Source organism: Rhinopithecus roxellana, chromosome 4 (genome assembly GCF_007565055.1).
Source record: "Rhinopithecus roxellana isolate Shanxi Qingling chromosome 4, ASM756505v1, whole genome shotgun sequence".
NCBI lineage: Eukaryota > Metazoa > Chordata > Mammalia > Primates > Cercopithecidae > Rhinopithecus > Rhinopithecus roxellana.
In genome coordinates, this window is record NC_044552.1 from 175,925,366 (window position 1) to 175,951,796 (window position 26,431).

At 36.1% G+C, this 26,431-nt stretch overlaps 1 protein-coding gene across 16 annotated transcripts in view; it reads left to right on the forward strand.

Annotated features, from left to right (window-relative positions):
• SYNE1 (spectrin repeat containing nuclear envelope protein 1) overlaps positions 1-26,431 on the forward strand; it is a 546,282-nt gene that overhangs the window by 220,809 nt on the left and 299,042 nt on the right. For all 16 annotated transcript variants that reach the window (XM_030928648.1, XM_030928649.1, XM_030928634.1 and 13 more), the window contains 11 exons: positions 3,087-3,314; positions 3,711-3,809; positions 5,537-5,724; positions 6,114-6,237; positions 8,390-8,556; positions 14,197-14,350; positions 16,589-17,217; positions 20,039-20,218; positions 23,538-23,688; positions 24,015-24,173; positions 26,040-26,222. In XM_030928648.1, coding sequence (XP_030784508.1) covers positions 3,087-3,314; positions 3,711-3,809; positions 5,537-5,724; positions 6,114-6,237; positions 8,390-8,556; positions 14,197-14,350; positions 16,589-17,217; positions 20,039-20,218; positions 23,538-23,688; positions 24,015-24,173; positions 26,040-26,222 — 2,262 coding nt within the window. The remainder of the gene's footprint in view (positions 1-3,086; positions 3,315-3,710; positions 3,810-5,536; positions 5,725-6,113; positions 6,238-8,389; positions 8,557-14,196; positions 14,351-16,588; positions 17,218-20,038; positions 20,219-23,537; positions 23,689-24,014; positions 24,174-26,039; positions 26,223-26,431) is intronic.

Below are 26,431 nucleotides of genomic sequence, written 5' to 3' on the forward strand. Positions count from 1 at the left end.
TTTATAATCCATGTCTAGCTTTTAAGAACTACTTTCTTACATTTCATCAAATGCTGTTCGGTCCCAGGAAAAGACTTTCATTGCAATGTGAACTATCAAAATTCAATTCACACAGATTACCAAACTAAGAGGTCTGAATTGATACTGGGCAACACTTTATAGCTGGAATTATGTATTAACATTGTCTGACTTGTGCATTCAAAGTTAATATTGTGTGAAATATCATTAAAATATTTTTATGGTTACATTAATTCTTTTCCTTGATTTTGAATTAAGCTCAATAGAATGCTCTGCCGATTCATTATACAACATGAAATTTATTCATCCTGTACAACTCTAAAATCCCATTTCCAATGTCTAGCTCAAGTATTAGTGGTACTTACCTGCACCAATCACAAGGAGGAGTTTGAAAAACATCTTTCTTAAGTGAAGCAATTCTACTCTATGGTTATGTATTCATGTATGACCTTGGAGCATGGACAGAGGTCCTCTGATTCCTTAGCTCTCCCAGCTCTAAAATGACCAGGTGGATAGATTATCATTGACCACTTCATTCAGACAATTCAAGAAGAAAAACGGGCTTAAAGAAATGAGCTTGGAGTGTTTATTTCTCTTTCTTTTGTACAATTTTATACCACACATTTTCAAAATTCAGCCACTTTTTCTACCTCAGCTTTTTTTTTTTTTTTTTTGAAATGGGAAAACCCTCCGCTATTTCATTCAATTAAATATAGTAAAATAAATACTAAGGTGAGGGAACATTTCACACTGTGACTCAGAACAAGTCATTACCATGTGGAGGGTGGGAGGGTGCAATGTTGCTCAGATGAGATTACCCACTGTGCAGATCATCCTTGCTTCTCACACATCTTTAGCAATCAAGCATACGTGGAGTGTCATATACACAGTCTGCTATGTCTTCTTTGGTATACCAGGAAAAATAGATGTGAGGCCATGGAAGAATATCTATTAAATATTTTTAATTGTTAAAATCGTTTTTAAAAGTTGTTATTTAATCATTTTCACTAAATTCTAAGAAAAAAAGAATAACATTTAAATAGTTTTGCCTCAAAAATGTCCCCTTTTGAAAATTAACACACATTTTTCAACAAATTTATTCTTTCTATAACTCATTTACTATTATTTCCACCATTGCTCCAGAACTTCTGGAATAAATCAACTATCTAATGTCATCTCTTTGTTATTCTCCAGAAAAAAAGATTACATATTTTTAAAAAATATGTATTCACTTGTCTATTTTTATTTTATCAGACTAGAAATACATTTCAATACATCCAATAAGGCACTTTTTAAACTATCTAAAATATATAAGTGAATATGAACACCAGGGAAAAGATATTTGCTAGAAATAAGCAAAGTTACAGTGGAATACACTGTCCTGTGGAAATTGGTCTATTAGGTTCATGTTTTATTTCCAAACAGAAGACTACATTATAGGAAATGTTTAAAATATAGTAACACTTGTAATAGTGTTTTCCCTTTAAAACGATCTTAGGATTAAAAGTAATGAAGCATTTGCCTTGTTGGAAGATGAATACACTAAGCCCATTTTTGTTCATTATTACATGCCATTTCAAATGACTGGTGTCTTATTCCTAACTTATACTTGATAAATGATAAGAACATATGCTGGGTTCATCTTCCATCTTCTTCTCTTGGATGGATTTATTTTTACCACAATCCAACAATATGATTGAGTGATTTGTATATATGAATTTGTTGATGGCAAGTGTTACTCTAATAACTAAGAGCTCTGTTCTTAACTAAGTTTGTTTCACCGATGTGTTACAAGTAACTAGAACAATTATTAGCGCTTTATAGACAACCTATTTTTTAAATTTATGATTAATTTTTCTGAAAAATATAGTCTTAAAAAACAGCAAAATGAAGAAAGCCTGTATTAATGCTCAAATAACAAATATTGATGAGACACACCACTTCATTCATTCATATGAAAAATAAAAATAAGTGATGCATATCCAACATTTAATCTTATGTAAATTATTTCTGATTGTCTCAGCTAGGCAGAAATTATTTCCGACTATGGTGTCTCATCTGGACGGAAGTCAAAACTTTATTTTTCTCTAGGGTAATAGTATTTTCTATTTAAATTATCTGAAACTGAGACTTGGCTGAATTTTTTATGTATTTTGATTGAATAATTTGGCGCTTTTTCTCAAAGAAATAATTTTCATCTTCTTATATACAAACAAACTTCTATGTTTGTGAGAGTCACTCCACAGACACACATAAACACATGTGCACATGCACAGATTTCCTTAATAGTCATCAGTATTTTTCAGGTGTTGGCTAAGATGTAAAATGTCCTTTCTTCCCCCAGTTGAAATAAATTGAAATGACAGTATGTGGGCTTTTCCCTGTCAAGTACATAGCAATGAAGTCCCTCAATCAGCAGCGTCAGCATCACCTGGGGATTTGTTAGAAATGAAAATTCTTGAGCCCCACCTTAGACTTAGTAAGTCTGAATCCCGGAGAATAGGGACCAGATGGTCCTAATGCATTCTAGCTTTGGAAACCACTGGCATCAAGAATAGATGACAAGTTTGAAAAAGGAAAATTGCTTTTAGGTAGGTGTGCAGTTATTAAACCTTTTAGTAACATATAAAATACTCAACTACATTTTAGAAAAATAAATGAATGTCAATATTTAGCATTCTAATGGGTTACTGAAACACAATGCTTCCCCAGCTCAGTTAATTAAAACACCTAATTTATAACATAAACAGATAATTCTCTGTAGCTTCAGATATACTGTAAGTGTCCCAGGGACATCTCCTTGCTTACTTCACTGCAAGCAAGAGTAGCTATTTCTCCTTATTCTCTATCCAGCAAGCACATCCCCACCCCCCATCACTGTATTTTGCAGACATTTTCGGCATGTCTCATCTCCCCAAGCACATGGTGTTTGCTCATAGGTGCGCTCTAACCATCCAAGTCTTCAAATATCAGTTAAGGAAATATTCCCTCTTTGCAGAAAATTGTATCATTTCAGGAAGGCAAACTTGCTCAGCCTACATTGTCATTTTTCTTGTTTTAACTATTAGGTCACAATTCGGGAAATAGAAAGTAAGCTTAGCAGCATTGTAGGATTAGAAGAAGAAGCGCAGTCTTTTGCTCAATTTGTTACCACTGGAGAATCTGCTCGAATTAAAGCCAAGTTGACACAAATAAGAAGATACTGGGAAGAGCTTCGAGAGCATGCACAGTGTCTGGAAGGAACAATCCTGGGACATTTATCTCAGCAGCAAAAGTTTGAAGAGAACCTTAGAAAGGTAAGAATTGGTTCACCTATACTTAAGTTTACATATTTCACATTGTATTTGTGGTAAATGCAATAAATACTTTACAAATAGTGGAATAAGAAAAAGACATACTTTGTCAGTCATCTACCAAGGTGTCAATGATGAGTAAATTTATGATTATTTATATGGCACCTTTTTTAGTGGCATGTGAGAATGTTACACATTGTGTTCAGTTAGTCATTAAGACAGTTATTTTCCTTTCAAATAATAAGACACATTGATTTTAGATGTTTAAAGAATGCATGCATTTTACAATTACATTAAAAGTTATCCATAAAACGTAGATATACCATTTTCTCAGTACCTTTTTTTTGCCTTGCTATGTGTTTTTCCCACTGTTATTTTTATATTGCACCCATGTTTTAGATCCAGCAATCTGTGTCTGAATTTGAAGATAAACTTGCTGTTCCAATTAAAATATGTTCTTCAGCTACAGAAACATACAAAGTTCTTCAAGAACATATGGTAAGAGTATGCTTCAACATTTCTACTATTTACCAACTTAAAATTTGGTAATTCCCACTTGAAAAGAAAATACAGTAAACTTTTTAAGAGAATTGAAATTGGAAAAATGTTTATATGAGTAATTATATAGATTTAACTATACATATATATAATACAAGACAAGTGAGGATGTGAATAAATTTTCATTAAACATGCATATTAAAGGAGTATTTTTCAAATATATTTCTCTCTTTGAATTAGAATGAGTGACATTTTTAGAGCTTAGTTTTAATAAACCCTGTTACCTATTGCCAGCATTATAAAAAAGTATGTGTGCAAGGAAAAAATATATATGTATAGCTGTCTTCAGATTTTAACCCACTGTACTCAGATGTTTAAGGAATATATCCTCACTGACCAGTTTCCAACAAATGGCTTTTGTCATCATTGTGAATCTTCTGCAAGGCAACAAACAGATGGCTCTGGCAGAATTTATGGGGAGGAACAAAACGGGAGAATTATGCACAAAGAAATACTACCATATATTAATTAATAAACAAAAATACGAATATGATTCCTATTGCACGTTCATGTGTGCAAACATTTATAAAGGTGTACGTAATAGAAAACAAACCATTGACAAAGGCACTTCTGGAAGGGGGAGTGAGATTTCTATTGTTTAAATATTTATAATGAGAATACACTTCTGTGTTACTTATTTGTAATTTCTTTATACAAAAAATGAGGAAAAGTAGGAGAATTCAGTGTGATGAAATTATTTTTATAGACAACTAAGTTAATAATGGAGGACCAAAGAGACTAATGTTCTATTTTTCCGATATTTAGATTTCCTAAAGCAAGTTGTTTTTCTGTGTCTTGATTTTCTAATCTGTAAAATGAAGGTAATGAAAAAACATACTTCGTAGGGTTCTCAGGAAGATGGAATGAGTCAATGCATGGAAAGCAGGTAATGCAGGGCCTGCCACATTCCGAGGCACTGTGTAGCTATTATTATTATTATTATTATTACTACTGAGATAGAGAGCAGCTTCTTCAGCCATAACTCTTTTTATATGTATTTTTTGTAGCAATTATAGCATGTTACATGTGGGTTTCATGAGTTAAGAATAGAGTTTTTAAATACATATCTAGCATAAAGTCACTAATAATCTTTACAAGTTATCTAAATTGTTTAAATACGTATTTAGCATAAAGTCACTAATAATCTTCACAAGTTATCTAAATTGTTAAGGGAAAGTTGAAAGTTTTCAGATAAATAGCAGCACATTCTTGTTTGGAGAAGTGTCTCCATTTTCATTTTTGATTTCTGTGTTTATGAAGTCACTTTCTTCTCATTTTCACTATGTCTTGCTGCAAATCATGGGCACAGACCTTTTAAAAATATATTTAACTTTTATGTGTTTTAGGGGGTGCACATGTGATAATTTAATACATTCATATAATTTGTAAAAGTAAAATCAGTGGAATTGGGACCTTCATCACCTAAAATATTTGTATTTTATTTATGCAAGAAACATTCAAACTATTTTCTAGCTATAGTCCCCTACTAATGTATTGAACACTAAGTCTTATTTCTTCTATCAAACTGTGTATTTGTACCCATTCTTAGTACCATTCTTGTTTATTATGACTGAGAGAAAACATTTTTGCGATGATGGCTGTCAAAGAAAGATGCAGGCTTCGTTGGCTCCTTTGCTTTCATTGTATTCTTCTCACACTCTTCTTAGGATCTCTGCCAGGCCCTGGAGTCACTAAGCAGCCTGATCACCACCTTCTCAGCCAGTGCCAGGAAGGTTGTGAACAGAGACTCCTGTGTTCAGGAGGCTGCAACTCTACAGCACCAATATGAGGACACCCTACGGAGGGCGAAGGAGAGACAGACTGCGCTGGAGAATCTGCTGGCCCACTGGCAGAGGTGAGCAGCATTTTTCCTTGAGTTGCTGCCACTATTAAATAGGAAATTCTAGATTAGCAGTTCTTTATGTGATGGGGAATAATTATCCCACATGCAAAACACTTGAACTTGTGGGTCTACTGTAGGAAACTCTTGATCTTTGTTATAAGGCAAAGATTCCCGAGAGTGGAGAGGATGTATATGGATCTTTACATATTATCCAATATAAACGTGAATGCAGGGATGCACATGAAAATGAACGGAGTGATTTTTGTGCTGACACATCTAAGACTGAGATAACTGAGACTGTATTTACTATAGTTTGTGTTGGACCCTCCAACTTCAGAAGGGTTTAATCTCCTAATATGACAATTTTCAATGAATTTGTTTCTGTTCTCTGCTTCCTTTAGGCTAGAGAAAGAACTATCATCCTTTTTGACCTGGTTAGAGCGGGGTGAAGCTATAGCCAGTTCCCCAGAAATGGACATTTCTGCAGACAGAGTCAAAGTGGAAGGTGAACTTCAGTTAACACAGGCAAGTTCAAGGAAGTGTGAGGAAGGAAAAATAAAATGCTTTTTGTTACAGTTACATTATTTAAAAAAATAAAATAATGAAATAAATAAACGTGTATCTCCCTTCTTGCTTTCATTTTGTGATTCCTGAAGCATCATTTGACATCAGCGTGTTCCGAAAAGAAGAAAGCAACCTTGATCTGAAAGGGAGAGAAACTGACAATGAGAACTTTGTGATGGTCAATTTCCGTGATGTGTTAGGAAACTCTGTAATGTAATGTCTGGCATCTGAATAACATGCTTTGGCAAAGGAGTTGAGGAAAGGTTGGGTAGGAATATAGATGAAAGAGGTTGGCTATCAGTTCATAATTTCTGAGGCTGGAAATAGGTATAATCTCTCTACTCTTGTAATTATATGAATTTTGGGCAATAAAGGGTGTTCTTTTAAAGAAATAAGTAATAGAATGTAGAAAGAAGTTGCAGGAATGATTATTCTCATGGAAGACAGAAAAAATGAATGAGCACAAATGTAGGTAATAAGTAGAATGACAAAGTTTATTTCATACTTGAAGAGGCCAATTTTTTAAACTAAAAGAAAGAAAATCTTTGAGTATAATTGAAGCTAAAGGCAATGTTACTGATTTCTAGAGATTAATAACTTGCCTCAAATGATGCTGTCTATGCTGGAAAATTCAACAGTCAAAATTGCTTCTCAAAAGAGATTTATTTTATTACAGATTTATACTCCAAATTCCTCCCATCAACTATTATAAGATGTTTAGGAAGAAGCTACATTCTTTTGCCTTTTGTAATTGCGTCTTTGAAAACTCTGTCACCAGTGTCTGTAGCATCGGAATCTGTTGCCCCACCTTTAAATGTTCTCCTTCATTGACTTGGGGGGTACTCCATTCTTCTGGTTCTTCTGCCTTTCTGGTTTATTAAACACTGGTGTCTGCACTCATCTTCCACAAAGTCCCTTCTCAGAAACCTGTAATGACTGTTTCCTGCCCTGAGCGTAAAGGGCAGTCCCGATCTACAATCTGGTTCCTGTCTTCTTTCAAATACACACAGGGTGTTCCCAGAGGGGTCATCACAGGTCTTTTCCTTATAAATGAGGAGACTGACACAAGTCTAAGTGGGCATGTAAAACTGTTGCTGCACATCTCCACGTGGAAACTGAGTGCCATATGACTGAGAGGACTGCAGACTCTGTTACTTCTGCATCCTGACATTGCATCAAGTAAGGTGGCCTCACCTTGTGGGCTGGACCTGACTTGTGCATTCCCACCTCCTGGCTCTGCATCCTGCACTGTTTCTTTGCTTTGTACCCAGTGTAAGTTGCAGTTCTGCTTTATGATCTTACCTGTCATCCACAGGCTGTGTACTCCTTCCTCTAATCCCTTTAGCAATCTTGTTTGTATCACATATGTGGCCTCACTAGGAAGGGAAGGAGAGCATTTTGACAAGCATCTACTTACTATCTGCTGTGCCATACCTATCATTTCGCTTAACATCTTTTTATATTATTATTACCTATCTGTTGGAGTGTTTATATTTTATCTCTTGTTAGGTAGGAGCCGCAACTTTTATGCACCTCACAGCACCTAAGAGATTCATTACCTGATTACGTTTTAAAACGAAGGAGTTCTGTTGCTTAAAAGTAAAATGAAGAGCCCCTAAGTTCTCCAGTTTGGCCTAATCTAGTCTCTAAATAGAGAGGAAGAGCATGTCTCAGGCTAGAATTGCATCTCTCTTATTGTTAGCTGTGCCCTGAGTCTCTCCAGTAATAATTTTTCTTTGATTCTCTTTGCCTACTCAGTCTCTTAGTCGTGAAAGAAATTCTACAGCTTCTAGATTTGCCTAACTTATAACTCAGACTCCAGAAAACTTATTCAGGTTTTAGTCGCATTGTATTACTTGATTTAGAAATGGATCCACTTCACCTTTAATGGAATGGAACCAAATTCCGTTAAAGGTTAAGTGGATGAACCAAATTCCATTAAAGGTTAAGTGGATCCATTTCTAAATCAAGTAATAAAAACTCTCTTCAGCCTGGCCCCAGTGACTTACATTTCGCAAGAATGCAAATCCTTTGGACAACAGCCCCCTGTGTCACATGGTCCTTACTTTTCAGTCCTGTTGGGATGAGATCTGTAATGTCTTGTATTTTTCAGGCACTGCAAAATGAAGTTGTATCCCAGGCCTCATTCTATAGCAAACTTTTGCAATTGAAAGAATCATTGTTCTCAATAGCCTCCAAAGATGATGTGAAAATGTTGAAACTACATTTGGAGCAGTTGGATGAGAGATGGAGAGATTTACCACAGATAATTGACAAAAGGTTGGTTCTAAAAGATAAATCTTCTAATATTGTTCATTTTTTTTAAATGATGAGCATATAAATTAAGAAAGCATAGTTTTGTTTACTTTTATTTAACTCGACTACTCACCTGATAACTACAGAAGGGAAGAAAACTTTTATTTTGAAAATCAAGGTCCACGAAACTGAGTATTTCTGATGAATCCCAATTCACAATTTAGTCTAAAATAAGGGCAAGTGATTAAATCAGTTGAAATAGATTAAGGAGAGTAGGATTGCTAATGCTGTATTATTTATTGCTTAAGCTGTTTTGTATAGGGAAAAAAATGGTACCTAAAATTTTATCTCACATGACATTTCTCAACCAGAGGCATTTTATACACATATGCTAGTCCATTTCATTTTAATATAGCTATTTTGGAGACAGCAAGGGAAATTATTGATAAATGGAGGAAAAAAATGGATTAAATCTTAATTAACTAGGCAATTAACAACTGGCATCTATCCCTTTCCAATATACTAGAAAACAAATTTTCTCTTTAAATTGATGTTGATCACCCATGTGATCTTAGGCATTTAACCTTTCTGCCCATTTAAAAAATTCATTCATTCAGCAAATATTTCCTGAGTTTCCACAATGAGTAGCATACTCTTCTATGTGTTGAGAATCGCAACAATAAAGAGTTTCATCCTTTGCTTTCATGGAGCTTGTATTTATTCTATTATTTATTTATTCCTGTATTCAATCAATCAACAAATATATACCAGGTGCCTGCTGCATACAAGGTACCATATCAGACACCAAAAGCCATAAAAATAAATAAAACCTAACCTCAAATAATTTACTGATTAGTGTGGGAATAATGAGGGGTGAACACGAAATATTATAGGATCAAAAAAAGGGACATTTGAATGGGCTCAGAAATTTCCAGAAAGATTTGATGCCACCTCTTGAAAGGTGAGCAATTATCTGTAAAAACAAAGCAGTATCTGCCCTCTGCCTATCCCTTAGAGGGAAAGTAAAGGACTTTTAAAGTGATACCAATGTGTGAAGGCATTGAAAATATAATGCATGCATATAAGGATAATGTGTAGAAGATTTTGTAAATATTAAAATGTGAAAACTGATTTAAAAGTTGAACTTTGGATACAAACCATTTTAATAAATACTGGTTTTGATTAAGGTATTATTTTTAATACGTTTGGATTCTAATCTCCAATTGCCTACTATTTATTCACTAATTCATTTATTATACACACATTGATTGGTCCCTGATGATATCCCAGGCACCTTTTTAGGTGCTGAGGATACAGCAGTAAGCAAGGCAGGTACAGTCCATGGTGTGGAGAGAAGGGAGGAAGGAGCTGGGTGGAAAATAAATACATAACTAAATGAGTGAACAAACAAGACAATTTAAGGTAATGTTCAGGATTATGAAGACAACAAAACAGGGTAGCATGGCAGGGACTGCAGGATGGTGTATCTTTAGAATTGGGGTCAAACAAGGCCTCTCTGGGGAGATGACATCTGATTAAGATCTGTGGGCTATGCAGGAAGCAGACCCACACAGGCAAAGGGAGCAAAAATGGCAAAAGCTCTGAGGCAGTAATGAGTTGGTTTTATTGGGAGACAGAGAGGTCAGTGGGAATGTGAGGCAGAACTGTCAGATGAGACCAGATAAGTAGAAGATGTGAGGTTTCTTGTAGACCACAGTAAGGAGTTTGGGGTTTTGCCTTCTTAAGTGCAATGGGAAACCAACTAGTGTTTAAGCAGGACAGGGCATGCCCAGTTCACATGAAATCATGTCTACTTATTATCTAGAGAGTATATTGTAAGGATGCAAAGGTGGGAGGAAGGAAGCCAGTTAGGAGGCTGTTGAAGGTCAGGCAAGAAGTGGAAAGGTTTAGACCGGGATGACGGCAGTAGAAATGGAGGGAAGAGCACAGAATCAATGTATAGTGTGTGTTGGCGGGGAGCAGGGAGTGGGGGGATTGCAGGGCCAAGGCCCTTGGCCCCCTAGAGGTTAGAAAATCACTGACATGAGGCAGATTAATAGAAAAGGAATATAAATGTATTTAATGTATATACACAGGAGCCTTCAGAATGGACACTCAACCTCCATTGACATACAAAATATATACCATATTGAGGTTACAGAAAGATTGTGAGCTCAGAAAATGGCCCAAAACAGGTCTTCATGGTAATACAGGTTATTGGAGGGAGAAAGGAAGAGGCTTGGCTAGCAAAACTGGTCTTGCAATGTAGATGAAACCTCACAGGTACAGCCCTCAAAGAGAATAGATGGTAAAGGTCTCTTTCAGGTCGTCGTGGTGTTTGACTCTCAGTTCATATTTCCTAGATCTGGACAAAAGCAGGGCTAGCTACATTAGTGCAGACTCTCTACAGATCTACAGAAACAAGTTTACCCCTCTCCCCACAAAAGACAGTTTTGCAGGGCCATTTCGGAATTTGTCAAAGATATATATTTTGGAGTAAAATATTTTTATTTCCTTCAGATCCCATTTTGAAACTTAAAAAACGTTTTCACATTTTAAAAGCTAAATGGAAAGTTTTGAAGAGATTGGTGTTAAAGTTTGTTTGATAGAGGTTGGGTGTGATGGCTTATGCCCATAATCCCAGAGTTTTGAGAGGGCAAGGTGAGGGAATTGCTCGAGGCTGGGAATTCAAGACCAGCCTGGGCAACATAGCAAGACTCCATCTCTACGAGAAATTTTTTTTGAAGTATCTAGGCGTGATGGCATGTACATGTAGTCTCAGCTGCTCAGAAAGCTGAGGCAGGAGGATTGCTTGAGCCCAGGAATTTGAAGTTACAGGGAGCTGTGATTACAGCACTGCACTGAAGCCTGGGTAACAGAGTGATACTTGGTCTCAATTTTTAAAAAAAGAAAAAAAGGTTATTTGGTAGAGATAGACAAAGGAGTGGAAAAGCAAATTAATATAAATAGAAAAAAAAAAAGCAAACTGAAATATATTGTTCCATGTCTTCTTTAGTCAGTCTCTTAGTCCTGAGAATAGATCAGTTCAGTTAAATAGCTATGTCCCATTCCAGAAGGTGGCACTGCAAATGGGCTGGGCCTCTATATATGATGCAGGCAAAAAGAGGCATTTCTAAGGAAACAGAAGAAAAACAAAGTTTAATATCTAGAGTAGTCTACAGACTTGTTTTTCTAGAGTTTGTTAAGTATCTTCAGATTGCAGTAGTAATCTGAACAGATTTTTCTGGATTGTAGTTCAGTTCAGATGAATGGTCAAGTGAACTTTCTGAGAAGTCTATATACCAGCAGGCACATAGGTTGTTTACTTACAAGTTTCTGTTATTTCTCACAAAGTTTAGCTGCCTAGCTTCAGTTTGTGGGGATTTAAGAAAAGCAGATTTTGAGCATGGTGACTCACACCTGTAATCCCAGCACTTTGGGAGTCCGAGGCGGGTGGATTACCTGAGGTCAGGCGTTTAATACCAGCCTGGCCAATGTGGTGAAACCCTGTCTCTACTAATAATACAAAAATTAGCCAGGTATGGTGGCAGGTGCCTGTAATCCCAGCTACACAGGAGGCTGAGGCAGGAGAATCACTTGAATCTGGAAGGCAGAGATTGCAGTGAGCCAAGATCACACCATTGCAGTCCAGCCTGGGCAATAAGAGCGAAACTCCATCTCCATAAAATAAATAAATAAATAAATAAAATAAGGAAAACAGAAGGAAGATTTGGAAAACCTTAGTTGGAAACTTGTAGCCAGGAAAGATTCAGGATTCAGTCCAAATTGTGGGAAAATAATAAAAACTCAAAAACAATAAACAAAGCTAGAGTCTAGTAGCATGCATACTATAGTTTTTTAAAAACATATTTTTTCTCTCTCCAGCCCCCAATTTCTACCAAAGGCAAATCATAGTAGGACCAATTTATTTGCAAGATAAATTTTAGTCTTATTATACTTGGCCTAATTATCCATATAAAGTGCAGCAAGATTAGTGATTGGCCATACAGGCTTTTTAAAAATTGGCTTTGCTGGTACATTTTTCATGAGAAATCTCAGATTAGATTTTCAAAAGTCTCTCAAGGTTAACCAAACCAAAGGTTTATCTGTGCCTGCAGATAATCCGTATGAATTGGGTGAATTCCTTTCTTCTCAAGGTCCCAATATAACTTGAGATTCCTGGGCCTGTCAGAAAGTAACATTCTTTACTTACCACAGCTCAGGAACTTTATAAAGGGATCACATAGAGAAGTATAAAGCCAATCTTCCCAAAGGGCTTTTCATTCATTCTATAAAGTAATCTCAATTCCTCAAAGCAGTCTGATCAGATCTGAAAATATGCCGTTCCAGTCAAAGCCTTGGTAAAATAACCAATGTTTCCAATTGTGTCCTATTACAAAACATATTCTTATTGAACTTATACAAATAACTATATTACCATACATTAAAAATACTCACAAATAGTTTCCAATTTCTGGAGAAATCAAGTAGAGAGAAAAAATATGCTACGAATTTTGCTCACGGAAGTGTAGTTTGCCCAATTTGTAGTAAGCTATAGACAATTCAAAGAAAAAAAAGTTATCTTGACTTTGGAAAAGAAAACATAAAAAGAATCAGCAATGTTTCAAACAAAACGCCACTAAAAAAAAGTATTTCAGGCCTCTATTAGTTCAGTCCCATGTAATTAACTCTTGTTCTGCTTAATGTTGAGTTAGCAAATCTGTTGAATATATCCGCTTTTTAATTAGAGTCCTGGAAGTTTTTTCTTTTGAGACAGAGTCTCACTCTCTTACCCAGGCTGGAATACAGTGGTGCGATCTCAGCTCACTGCACCCTCTGCCTCCTGGGTTCAAGTGATTCTCATGCCTCAGTCTCCTAAGTAGCTGGGAATATGGGTGTGCACCAGCACACCTGGCTAATTTTTGCATTTTTAGTAGAAATGGAGTTTTGCTGTGTTGGCCAGGCTGGTCTCAAACTCCTGACCTCAAGTGATCCACCTGCCTTGGCCCCCCAAATTGTTGGGATTACAGGCATGAGCCATTGCACCCAGCCATGGAAGTTTTTTCTTAGTCCAATAGTCTCTAAAGTTATCAGAAATCTGTATTTTAGAATACTTGTAAGAGTCCTTTCCATGAATGTCCTTAAAGAAAAGCAAATTTTGAACAGTAGCTGACTATAAACCACTTTTTGAGAAGAATAAAAGTAAAACAATAGTTGTCTATGGATGACAAAAATCTTAGGCCAGCCATGGTTAAAGACACAATTGATTAAAAAATTTGGTTACTTCCATGGCACACAGCAATTTAACATAATGATAATTATTACTGATAACAATACTAAGGCATCAGAATTATAGGAATTTTATTCAGTTTTGGAACACATGTTATATTGAGACGATATCCATAGATTAGATGTGCTCGTAAAGAAAGGAAAAGATGAAGAGTGCCTCAAAGGACCGTCAGAGTGGATGGTGGCAATGTTCAGTGAGACAGGGAAGATTGTGAGTAAAGCAGGGTTTTGGAAGTAAAAAATATCAAGAGGTATAGAGTGTTCATGTATGACAACATTGCTTTTGCCCTTGGGTTAGCTTAATTCCCAAAATATATCATTAATCCTTTCTGTTTACTTATGAGACATTTTAACTTTAATACTTTGTCTACGTAGGATTAATTTTCTTCAGTCTGTGGTTGCTGAACACCAGCAATTTGATGAGCTGCTGCTTTCCTTTTCTGTCTGGATTAAGCTGTTTCTCAGTGAATTACAAACTACTTCTGAGATTAGCATAATGGACCATCAAGTTGCTCTTACTCGGCACAAGGTAAAGTGTTTTTTGTTTTTTTTTCTTTAAGATTGAAGAAGAATTTTTTCGTAAAAGAGAGTTCTCAAATTAAAAAGAGATGCAACATTTTAAAAAGTTTAAATGGCAGGAATTTAACTTTTTATTTATATGAAAATGTTTTAATAATTGAGCATATGAGTTGAGGCAATGAATTATGCAGACAAATTAAGCAGATAAAGCCACTTCAGATATAAGTGGCAACCATCTTAAGAAACTTTCTCTTCATAGTGGAGCAAATGATTTCTAGGATAAAGTGACAAGAATGTCCATTTTTAAGCTTCCCAGTTTGTTTCATTTCAATACTGAAAACTAACACTGAATTCAAATACTTTAAGGATATAGTTTTTCTGAATTACTATTCAGCTCTAAAGTGATTTAAAGCTTATTTCCCTTCTTTATAAATTATGCATATGGAGGGGTGAAAAGATCTTTCTTCTGCCCTCTGAAGGTTCAATTAATTTGAATCTATGAAACGAACTGACAATAGACCAATTAACAGGAGAAATGGCAAACACATTTATTATGTGCATATTGTATGGGAGTCCCACAAAATATGAGGCTCTAAGAATAACTAGATGACTAAAGTTTTTATGTTATACAGAAAGAAATAGGAGCTGGGGCTTCAGGAGGGTAGTAGGGACAAGTTATGGGAGGGTGAGGGGAGGAAATGCACTATGAACAAAGGATGTCTTATTATGCAGAAAAAGTTTCTCAGGTACCATTCCTCAGAATTACAGATGGCATCCTGTGCTGAAAGTCTCTCTGAGTGAGATGTCAGACCTTAAGTGACTTTCCTATGAGTTATTCTTCCCTGGTTGATGATTATATTTCTTCTGGAGGAACTTGCCTTAGTCAGATAAAGGAGCATCAGGAAAAGCTCTTCTTTGAATTTGCTGCTCCTCAGGTTCTCTCAGTTTAAAGTCCAAAGTGACATATTTTAGGGTATAATTTTCTGAGTCCCCAACACATTATATCTATCCTAGTACCAGAAAACATTCGAAAATTCAGATATTGATCATAAAGCATTGAAACAATGGAGATAAGCTACATAGTAAGCATATAGCAACATTTAACAATAGAATATTTCATATTTATTGAGTGTTCACTCCTTGCTGGGTTCACTATTTGGTTTTGTGTCAGGGAAAAGCAACTTTCTTCTACCTTCAGGACAGGAGGTAGTTTTTACATCTTGGAGGAAGGTGCTCAGTGAATTTAGGCTCTACCCTCCAAAGAGACTGAGAGAGAGCAGCTATCTTCACTGATGTTTACATTTCAGAGGGATGGCTCCCATGTCCCTCAGAAAAATATTCCAGAGGTGGAAAAACTGGCCAGAGCTTCAAGAAGAGTTACATCTCAAAGGGTAGAGAATGAATTCACAATTACAAATTTTCTAAAGTAAATGCTCTAAGAAAAAAAAAGGTCGGGATCTGTAGTCAAGAGTAAGCAATCTGAAGTTTAGTAGTCAATCAGGGGGATCTTAAAGTCATTGTTGTCAAGATTAAGATAGGTGATAATTTCTATTTAATGGAAACCCCTGAGAATATTGCCAATTTTCTGCTAGATTTTAAACATGATTTATTGTGAGCTAGTCAAACTTCCTATACAGAAGTCTTGCATAAAATAAAACTCTGATTTGAAACTAATTTAATGGAAAAAGATGTCTTCATGGATTTTGTCAACAGAAATTTTTAGTTAAAAAAATTAAACATTTAGATTTTTAAAGATGTCTATGTGAACACATAGACATCTTTTAAATTTTTAAATTTAAAATTTTTTATATACATGCATCTTTTAAAATTAAAAATTTTTTAAGTTGAAATATTAAAAATATGGGATATCTAAATACAAATATTTGTGTATAAATATATACCTATATGCATCTTTAAAATGTTAAAATTAAAATGTAAAATATATATAGGCATCTTTAAGAATCTTCCAATGTTTTCGTTTCTTTTAACTAACAATTTCTATCCACAAAGAAATTTTTTTCACAGAATTAATTACATAGTGCCAAAACAGAGTTGTGTTTTATGTGAAATATGTGGATCAGCAAAACAGAAAGTTTTGTGAATTTTCTAAGATTCACTGTAGATGATCTTTAAGTATTACACTATCCATGGCACTTAAAACAGATCTTCACATCACGAACCCTGTAGAATACCTCTGTCATAGACTGTAGTGTATCTGACGAATCAATAACTCTCTCTTCCCTTCCAGGACCACACAGCAGAAGTAGAGAGCAAAAAGGTTGAATTGCAGAGTCTGCAGGGTCACTTAGCAAAGTTGGGTTCTCTGGGCTGTGCTGAGGACCTCCACCTCCTGCAGGGCAAGGCTGAGGACTGCTTCCAGCTGTTTGAGGAGGCCAGCCAGGTTGTGGAGAGGCGGCAGCTTGCCCTGTCGCATTTGGCAGAATTCCTCCAGAGCCATGCCTCTCTGTCCGGCATTCTCCACCAGCTGAGGCAAACGGTAGAAGCAACCAACAGTATGAATAAGAACGAGTCTGATTTGATAGAAAAGGACCTCAATGATGCTCTTCAAGATGCTAAAGCATTAGAATCTGCTGCTGTCAGTCTTGATGGCATTCTTTCCAAAGCCCAATACCATCTGAAAAGTGGGAGCTCTGAGCAAAGGACTTCCTGCAGAGCCACGGCTGATCAGCTCTGTGGAGAGGTACAGAGGATCCAGAACCTTCTGGGAACCAAGCAGAGTGAGGCAGATGCCCTGGCAGTGTTGAAAAAAGCGTTCCAAGACCAGAAAGAGGAGCTTCTGAAAAGCATTGAGGACATTGAAGAAAGGACTGACAAAGAACGATTGAAAGAACCTACCCGCCAAGCTCTTCAGCAGAGGTAAAGGAAACTGTCACAGCCACTTGTCTCTTTTCTTTTGTATTTGTTCTGGAATTAACTTTTATGCAAAACTTTATTAGTACCGTGAAAGGAAAACAAAAACTCAGGACCCAAATTCACTCTGCCAAAAGAAAGAAATTAAGCTGAGAGCTGAGTCATGCAAGAAGCAGCCTTTCCTTTTGTTCCTAAACAGATAGATACAGAGAAAAGGTTCACTATCTCCATAGGTAGCTGCTCTATGCTCACCTTATCTTAGGTAAAGTGCTGATTTACTGAGCACGAGATGAATTCATAATTGACTATTCCCTGCCTGCTTCTTTTCTCTTGCAACACATGGATTAACCTTATCCTCTCTCTTTCCCCTCCAGCCCATTTTTCCCCTTTAAGTGTTGAAGCCCTCAAAATCATCTTTGGAGAAAGGTATAAACCACAGACTGCTTCTGTGATTTCATATTTATTTCTTCCAGGCATGTCTTTAACCCTGTCTCACATACTTTTTGGTTTACAGTACCATATTTAGCAACTTCTTTTTTTTTTTTTTTTTTTTTTAACCAGTTTGAAGATAAGATTAATGACTAATTTGACACTTGAGAAGTACTAAAATTTCTTTGGATTTCTTAAAGATTTCCCTAAAGTCTGTTTATGAGCAAAGAATATATAGATCTTATTATCTATTTTAAAATCATTTTTTACTGATGGGAGAAAGGACTCATCTTCTATAACAAGAATGAAGTCAGAAGAGAAAGGGAGTGATCCTAGTAGTTTTGGTGGTAAAAAGTATGAGGGAATTCCTCCCTGGTGGCTGACAGCCTCTTGGTAGAGACTGGTGCAAGCTCATCAGTTCAGAGGAGAGGGCAGATGTTGGAGGAGAGAAAATGGTGTGAAACAGTTCTCTTGTAGAGGGTAGCTTAGGAAGGTAATGAGCTGTCATTTGAGCTCTGTGTTCATTTAAAGTGAAACCAATCAGCTTGGCAGAGTCATTCTCTACAACTACATTTAACTATTTGCTTAGAGGTATGGAGAGGCAGAGGAGTGGGTTTAAGTAAGCAAAGCTGAGCTTTTGTCAGGTGAGTCCATTTGAGAAGCAAATGGGTCTAAGATAAGTTCCCTTAGTAAATTTGAGAAGTAACTGTTTTCTTAAAACTGTAGCCTTCTTTTCAATCTTTTTTTCTTCTTAATAGAACCTTCTGACTCCTGTTTTCAGGGCCACTTTCTCTTCCATTTTTTTCAGTGGGCAAAGAAACAACTGAAATGTATTCATGCCAAGGTATTCATGATTGATAAAGATTATGTTGTTCCTGATGAGACCATTGCTGGTTGTTTCCTTTTAACCAGAATCAAACATTAAGTTGAGGATTTAGTCAAATGATAGTGGAGTCAATATTAGGACTGGGCTCCTGAGATTATACCCTTTATCAGCAATAAATTATCTCATTAGTTTAACAAATTTACAAAAGGGAATGATACTTGGGAAGAAAAAATAGCCTCCAGAATAAAAAGAGAACAAGGTGCCTAGTGTCCGCTCACCCTGGAAGCCAGCAGTATCATTGGTGCTGCAGGGTGGCATGGCCTTCTTAGGCCAAGCAGACAGGAGATCCTAAAATTGCCAGAGTAGAAAGCCCGGGTTGGACTAAAGAGCCACATCAGTATCCACAACACTGCACTCACCAAAGTCACACATCGGGTGCAGAAAATGTTATATTGAATTAATGGACTTATTTAAATTCCAGTCATACTAATGCTTCACTATGCCACCTTGGGAAAACCTCTTCTCTTCTTGTAAGGTGGGGATAATGAGAACACGTGCCCCAGCCACCATCTTTTGGGAATTAAATGGGATAAAACATGCGGACTCATTGTGTGAACTCTGCAGACCTATATCAAACTGTAAGAATGGAGAGTCAACAGCTGCCTCTACATGGCCACTTTTTTTTCTTTGAAACAGGGTCGTGCTCTGTCACCCAGGCTAGAGTGCAGTGGTGCAGTCACAGTTCACTGTGGCCTCAAACTTTTGGACTCAAGTGATCCTCCAGCCTCAGCCTCCCACATAGCTGATACTATACACATGTACCACCACATCCAGCTAAATTTAAAAAATATATATTTTTTTTGTAGAAATAAGGTCTTGCTGTGTTGCCCAGGTTGGTCTTGAATTCCTGGTCTCAAGCATTTCTCCCACCTTGGCATCCCAAAATGCTGAGATTATGAACATGAGCCACTGTGGCTGGTGATATGGCCACTTTTTTTATAAATGCTCTGATATTAATAGATTAGGGACAAAAATGATCATTTCCTTATAGTAATCTTTTCAACAAGGTAGGTAATTTAAATTTAATTATATATATATATAGCAGAGCTCAGTAAAGCTAATTTGATATTGAATGAAACAACTATAATTTGTTTATAATATAAACAAATTATAATTGAATGAAACAATAATAATCGAACCTCATGACCCAGAAACATTTCTTACCAATGATTTGACAGTAAGTATTTACCTAGTTAGCCTATGAGATCAGCCTTAGTTTTGAAAATCTTATACCATCAAAGCAAAGTACAAAGAAAATACAAACTTAACAGAAGGTTGATGGTGAGTATTAAGAATGACTTTCAGTGTTTTCTGAGGTACAGTCTGAGTTATTTTGCAAAATTAACTTTAAAAGTACCTTTATCCATTGATAAACATCAATTTAATTTCTGTGTTAGAAGTTTTTCTACTGTCTAAATGAGTGCTTTATGGTCTCATCATGTATTTATGGAAAAGAAATATTCATTTACTACCTTTAGTAAGTTCATTGGAAAATAACATTTTAATTCACAGGTTAAGAGTGTTTAATCAGCTAGAAGATGAATTGAATTCTCACGAGCATGAACTATGTTGGTTGAAAGACAAAGCCAAGCAAATTGCCCAGAAAGATGTAGCTTTTGCATCTGAAGTTGACAGGGAGATAAACCGCTTAGTGGTCACCTGGGATGATACCAAAAGACTAATTCATGAAAAGTAAGTCAAAACCCACCCAGTTCTTGTTTTTAGCTTCCCACTTATTTTGTGACATTGGGACATTGCCTGTTTTGCATTGATGTAATCAGTAGTTAAATATCTTTTACCATTTTAGGTATTCTGTGTCACTTTCATAACACTGAGAATTTACATATTTCTACAGAATTTTATTGAGAATGTTGCTTTGAGATAACAATTATAGGCCAGGCACGGTGGCTCACGCCTATAATCCCAGCACTTTGGGAGGCCAAGGCAGGCGAATCACCTGAGGTCAGGAGTTCAAGACCATACTGGCCAACATAGTGAAATCCCGTCTCTACTAAAAATACAAAAATTAGCCGGGCATGGTGGAGGGTGCCTGTAATGCCAGCTACTTGGGAGGCCGAGGCAGGAGAATCACTTGAACCCGGGAGGTGTAGGTTGCAGTGGGCCGAGATCACATCACAGCATTCCAGGCTGGAAGACAGAGTGAGACTCCTCAAAAAAAAAAAAAAAAAAATTACACGTGGAATTCAATTTTTAAAGCAGGAGTTGTCAACAGTTACGAAGTGCTACCATGACAGCCTTAACTTTTAATTTTATATATATTTTTTGTTTTGTTGTAGTTGCTTGTAATTGAGGTAAAATTTAAACATATTTAAATTTACTTTTTTTCATATGCAATGCTATCAGTTCTGACAAACTTATACAGTTGTGTAACTGTTAAACTTCACAATGAAAGTTCTACCACCTAAAAAATGGCCTTATCTCTTCCCTTTGCCCTTAGCACCCCTGGCAACCAGGGATCAGTTTTCCACATCTATAGTTTTGTCTTTTTTTAGAATCATTTATAAACAAAATCACATAGAGTGTGACCTGGCTTGTTTTATTTAATCTGCCTTCTTTTAATTAGCACAACATATGTCATTGTGTGTGTCAAAAGTTCATTTTTTTTTCTATAGCTGAATATTCCACTGAATGGGTTTACTACAGTTTATTCAATTACTAGGTGATGGACAATTGGGTTCTTTCCAGTTTGGATGATTATGGATAAAGTGTTTATAAACATTCACATTCAAATTTTTGCATGTATGTAAGTTTTTATTTCATTTGGGTAAATAATCTAAAAGTGAGACTCTGGATTGTATAGCAACATATATGTTTAACTTTATAAGAACCTGCCACATTATTTTTCGAAGTAGTTGCACCATTTTGCACTCACACCAGTCATGTGTAAGATTTCCAGTTGCTCCACGTAATTTCCAACACTTGGTATTGTGACGTTTTTGTTTATTTGCTTGTTTGACATTCTACTAGATGTATAGAGCCATCTCTGTGTGTGTGTGTGTGTGTCTTTAACTCCTCACTGTGGAGCAGGACTAACTCATAGGCATTGTGTCCAGAATTGGCACATTTTGTTTTTAATTTGTATATCCCTGATGACTGATGTTGAGCATATTGTGATATGTTATTTGCAATCTGTTTATCTTTTTAAATATTCAAGTTGGCTGATGTGGGTGATTTTTTTTGTTATTGGGGTCTTTTTTACATCAGTACAATCTCAATCAAAATGCTCACAGAAGTTTTGCAGAAATTGACAAGATGATTTAAAAATGTATACGTAAAAACACAAGACCTACTAGAATAGCCAGTACAGTTTTCAAAAAGAATTGGAGGACTTTGCTGGCAGCTCTGGTACCTAAAATAATTAAGTAAGTAAATAAATAAATAACAAATGAAAAAGGATTGGAGGACTTATACTAGCTGGTTTCAGTGTGGTACAGGCTGAAGGATAAACATATAAACTAGTGGAACACAGTCCAGAAATAGACCTAGACATATACAGTCAATTGTTTTGACAAAGATATAAAGAAAGTTTGGTGGAGAAAGAATTATCTTTTCAATAAATGGTACTAGAACAATTGGACATTCATAGGCATTTTAAAAAATGACCCTCAACATATAATTTACATCATGTACAAAGGCTTTTTAAACAAAATTTGGAGCATATTATATAATGTAGACTATTAATGCAGGCATTTTAAATTGAATCATGTTGTGCAAACTTTATTCCGTATTATTAAACATTATCCTACATTGTGATTTCTTAGAGGTCGCACAGTGTCTTATCATAAGAATATATCAGGATTTATTTAATTATTGACCTGTTTTTAACATTTTGGTTATTTCTATATTTTCTCCTATTACAAATAATGGTGTGAAGAATATCACTTTACCTAAATCTTAGTGCACATAATTTTATTTCTTTGGAAAAATCTCTAGATGTAAACTTGCTTGCTCAACGGCATTTTATTCTTTTGTTATTGTTTCTTTTATGAAACAGGTCTCCCTCTATAGCCCAGGCTGAACCACAGTGGTGTGATCTTGGCTCACTGCAACCTCTACCACCCGAGTTCAAGCCTTTCTCATGCCTCAGCCTCCTAAGTAGCTGGGATTACAGGCGTGCACCACCAAGCCAGGCTGATTTTTGCATTTTTAGTAGAGACGATATTTTGCCCTGTTGGCCAGGCTGGTCTCGAACGCCTGGCCTCGAGTGATCAGCCTGCCTTGGCCTCGCAAAGTGCTAGGATTACAGGCATGAATCCGTGGCACCCAGCCATTTTGTGTGTGTGTGTGTGTGTGTGTGTTTAAAAAAAAAAAAGCCTACAGCTTCCAATATTCCTAGAGGGTCTCCCATCCAAGTACTAACCAGGCTGAACCTTGCTTACCTTCACAAGATCAAATGAGATCAGGTGCATTTGAGGTGATATGGTTGTAGACCACCTTATTTTTATAAACAGCAGCTATCTTCTCATTTTGACAGTTTTCAGGGTAGTCATATCCAATGAGAATTTATTACATTGAGATGGAAGAGAAAATCTGATATATATGTTAATTACTGAGTAATCTTTTTATTTGTTAGTTTTGGGCTATGTTTTGTTTTATTGTTGTTTTATTTCCTGCAACATATGCCATTATGAAATAATTAAAACAACATGGAAAAAGACAATTAAAAAAAAACCAAAACATTTGGGTGACTCATCTATGTAAGTTTGAGTTGGCAAGAACATATATTGCTTCTTTGTCTTTGAGTTCATAGATTTTATTTCAATGGTTGTGTGCATCCCTCATTCACAGAGAATATTTTGGACATTGGAGTAAGTAGGATTAACCAGCAGCACTAGTTTGAGATCAGTATGTAGAAATATGCTTTTCTCTTGGTTCCAGAATCCATGAGTATTAATAACTTTATGTAGTGAAACATCAAGTCCAATTGTAGGGAACTCTCCCCTTTCCTGATACATGACACCAAATAATATATTTTCTTTAATCATTACAGTCAGGGTCAATGCTGTGGACTTATTGACTTAATGAGAGAATATCAGAACCTGAAGTCAGCTGTATCTAAAGTCTTAGAAAATGCCAGCAGTGTGATTGTAACCAGAACTACCATTAAAGATCAAGAAGATCTTAAATGGGCTTTTTCCAAGGTAAAATTCAAAATGTGTTTATGTTGGTATTCTGCTTTAGTAGATCTGGTTTTTACTCATAAAGCAGTTATCTGCACAATTCTTATCTGTATACTTAGATGTGGATAATTCATGCTAACAAGCTCAACTTTTTTTCCCCTAGGAACACTGACATTCTAGGATTCTAGCAGCTCAAGAAAATGGTGTTATATATATTTGTATAGTTAATTAATATCAATAATTTCTGCATAGGGTCAATTATGAATTAAATTTCTTAGAGGCAAATGATTTTAAACTCATGACTTATCACTGACTATTTTATTAATTAAGGAATCATTTATCCACAGCATGAAACTGCCAAGAACAAAATGAATTACAAACAGAAAGACTTGGATAACTTTACCAGCAAAGGAAAACACTTGTTATCTGAACTGAAAAAAATTCACAGTAGTGATTTCAGCTTGGTGAAAACAGACATGGAGAGCACCGTGGACAAATGGTTGGATGTAAGATAATCACCTGGGAGTCTGCAAATCGTTTAAATAATCACATTTCCCAATCAAATTTTTGGGCAAAGGGTTCTTCAAGGATGTGAATTTCACTTTTTTTTTTTTTTTTTTTTGAGATGGAGTTTCACTCTTGTTGCCCAGGCTGGAGTGCAATGGTGCAATCTCAGCTTACCGCAACCTCTTCCTCCCAGGTTCAAGGAATTCTCCTGCCTCAACCCCCCGAGTAGCTGGGATTACAGGTGCAAGCCACCACACCCAGCTAATTTTGTATTTTTAATAGAGACAGGGTTTCTCCATGTTGACCAGGCTGGTCTCCAACTCCTGACCTTAGATGATCTGCCCGCCTTGGCCTCCCAAAGTGCTAGGATTACAGGCGTGAGCCATTGCGCCCAACTGAATTTCACTTTAACATTTAGTACTAAATGCGAAATCATAGTCTGAAGAAAAACAGTGCTCACATAAAGTTTAGAAATAGTAAAAAATGTATCTGTTTTGTAAAACTTATCATCAGACTCTTGGGAATTTCACTTGATAACCTCAGTCATAACAAATTATAACTCTGAATGTTTTTCTGTCCCAAACTGTGAAATTATAGATAAAAAAGAAGAATTTATAAATATTCTACAGAATATTAAACCATAATATATAATAATTTACAGTAATAAGGCTATAATTTTGCATTGGAAAACATTGCATTTGTAATTTACATCTTTGGGTTTTAGTTCTTGTTGTGTCACTTACCAGTTATGTGACCACAGAACAAGTCACTTGATTTTCCTGGAACTCTATATATCAATCCATAAATATTTTACATTACCTTTCAGCTGAAAAATTCAGTGATTCTGTTGACCTCCTATCAAAATCTAGTTTCAGAAGTACTGTGGTTCCCCTACTTAAGCTAAATTTACCAGTTAGACTTTGATACTTGTGTAATATAATAAAATAATTTGGGGGCAGCAGAAAACCCTATATATATGCTTCCACTTTTAAAAGAACATTATTTGGCTGGGCACGGTGGCTCACGCCTTTAATGCCAGCACTTTGGGAGGCCGAGGTGGGCGGATCACTTCAGGTCAGGAGTTCGAGACCAGTCTGGCTAACATGGTGAAACGCCATCTCTACTAAAAATACAAAAAATTAGCCGGGAGTGGTGGCAAGCGCCTGTAATCCTAGTTACTCTGGAGGCTGAGGTGGGAGAATCCCTAGAACCCAGGAGGCAGAGGTTGCAGTGAGCTGAGATCGCGCCGCTGTACTCCAGCCTGGGAAACAGAGTGAGAATCCATCTCAAAAAAAAAAAAAAAAGGAACATTCTTTTCTTTTCTTTTTTTAGCATGCTTTTGTTTTTGTTTATAACCTTTGGGATTTTAGTGCCTATCATTATACGAAGAGTGATAAACAATACTATTTTATTTTAATATGCAAAATTGGTTGCTTTCATATGCATTATAAATATGTTTGACTCTAATTAATGCTAATTATACCTCAACATTACAAATAAAAATGCCATTGTTATTACTTTCAAAATAAATACAACACTGTTCTTGATGGACCTTTGTCCTGTAGAATTCAACCTTATAGTGAGTTACAGTAGATTCCAATGGACCTGTTGTTTTTAGTATCCCAATTTACAAATGAAAATGCAATGTCTCAGGAATTCATACACCTCTCCCAATGACAGAAGCAATCTATGTATTGGTTAGCATTTACGTGAGTCAGGTGCACTTATTAGATTACAATAATTTTTTGTGAAACTCTGTTTGTCAGTCAGATACTTTTCTGATAAAAGAAGCATTGGTACTTTGCTGGGGGATGATCATCTTACGCCTCTGACTATGAATGCCATGGCTTCTGTTTCTCTCCTAGGTAGCAGAGAAACTTGAAGAAAACATGGATAGGCTGAGAGTAAGCCTGTCCATTTGGGATGATGTACTCTCAAGTAGAGATGAGATTGAGGGATGGTCAAACAACTCTGTTCCACAGATGGCAGAAAACATCAGCAACCTGGATAACCGCCTCAGAGCTGAAGAACTGCTTAAAGAATTTGAGGTAAATTGACTGTATTGACATATGGAAACTGGTGGCATATTGTTGACTAGAATATGAAAACAAAGAAAAAAAGTCTTAAAAGTTTATTCTTCTTTTAACTTTTATTTATTTATTTATTATTATTATTATTTGAGGCAAACTTTGGCTCTGTCACCCAGACTGGAGTGCAGTGGTGCTCCAGATCTCAGCTCTGCAACGTCCGCCTCCCG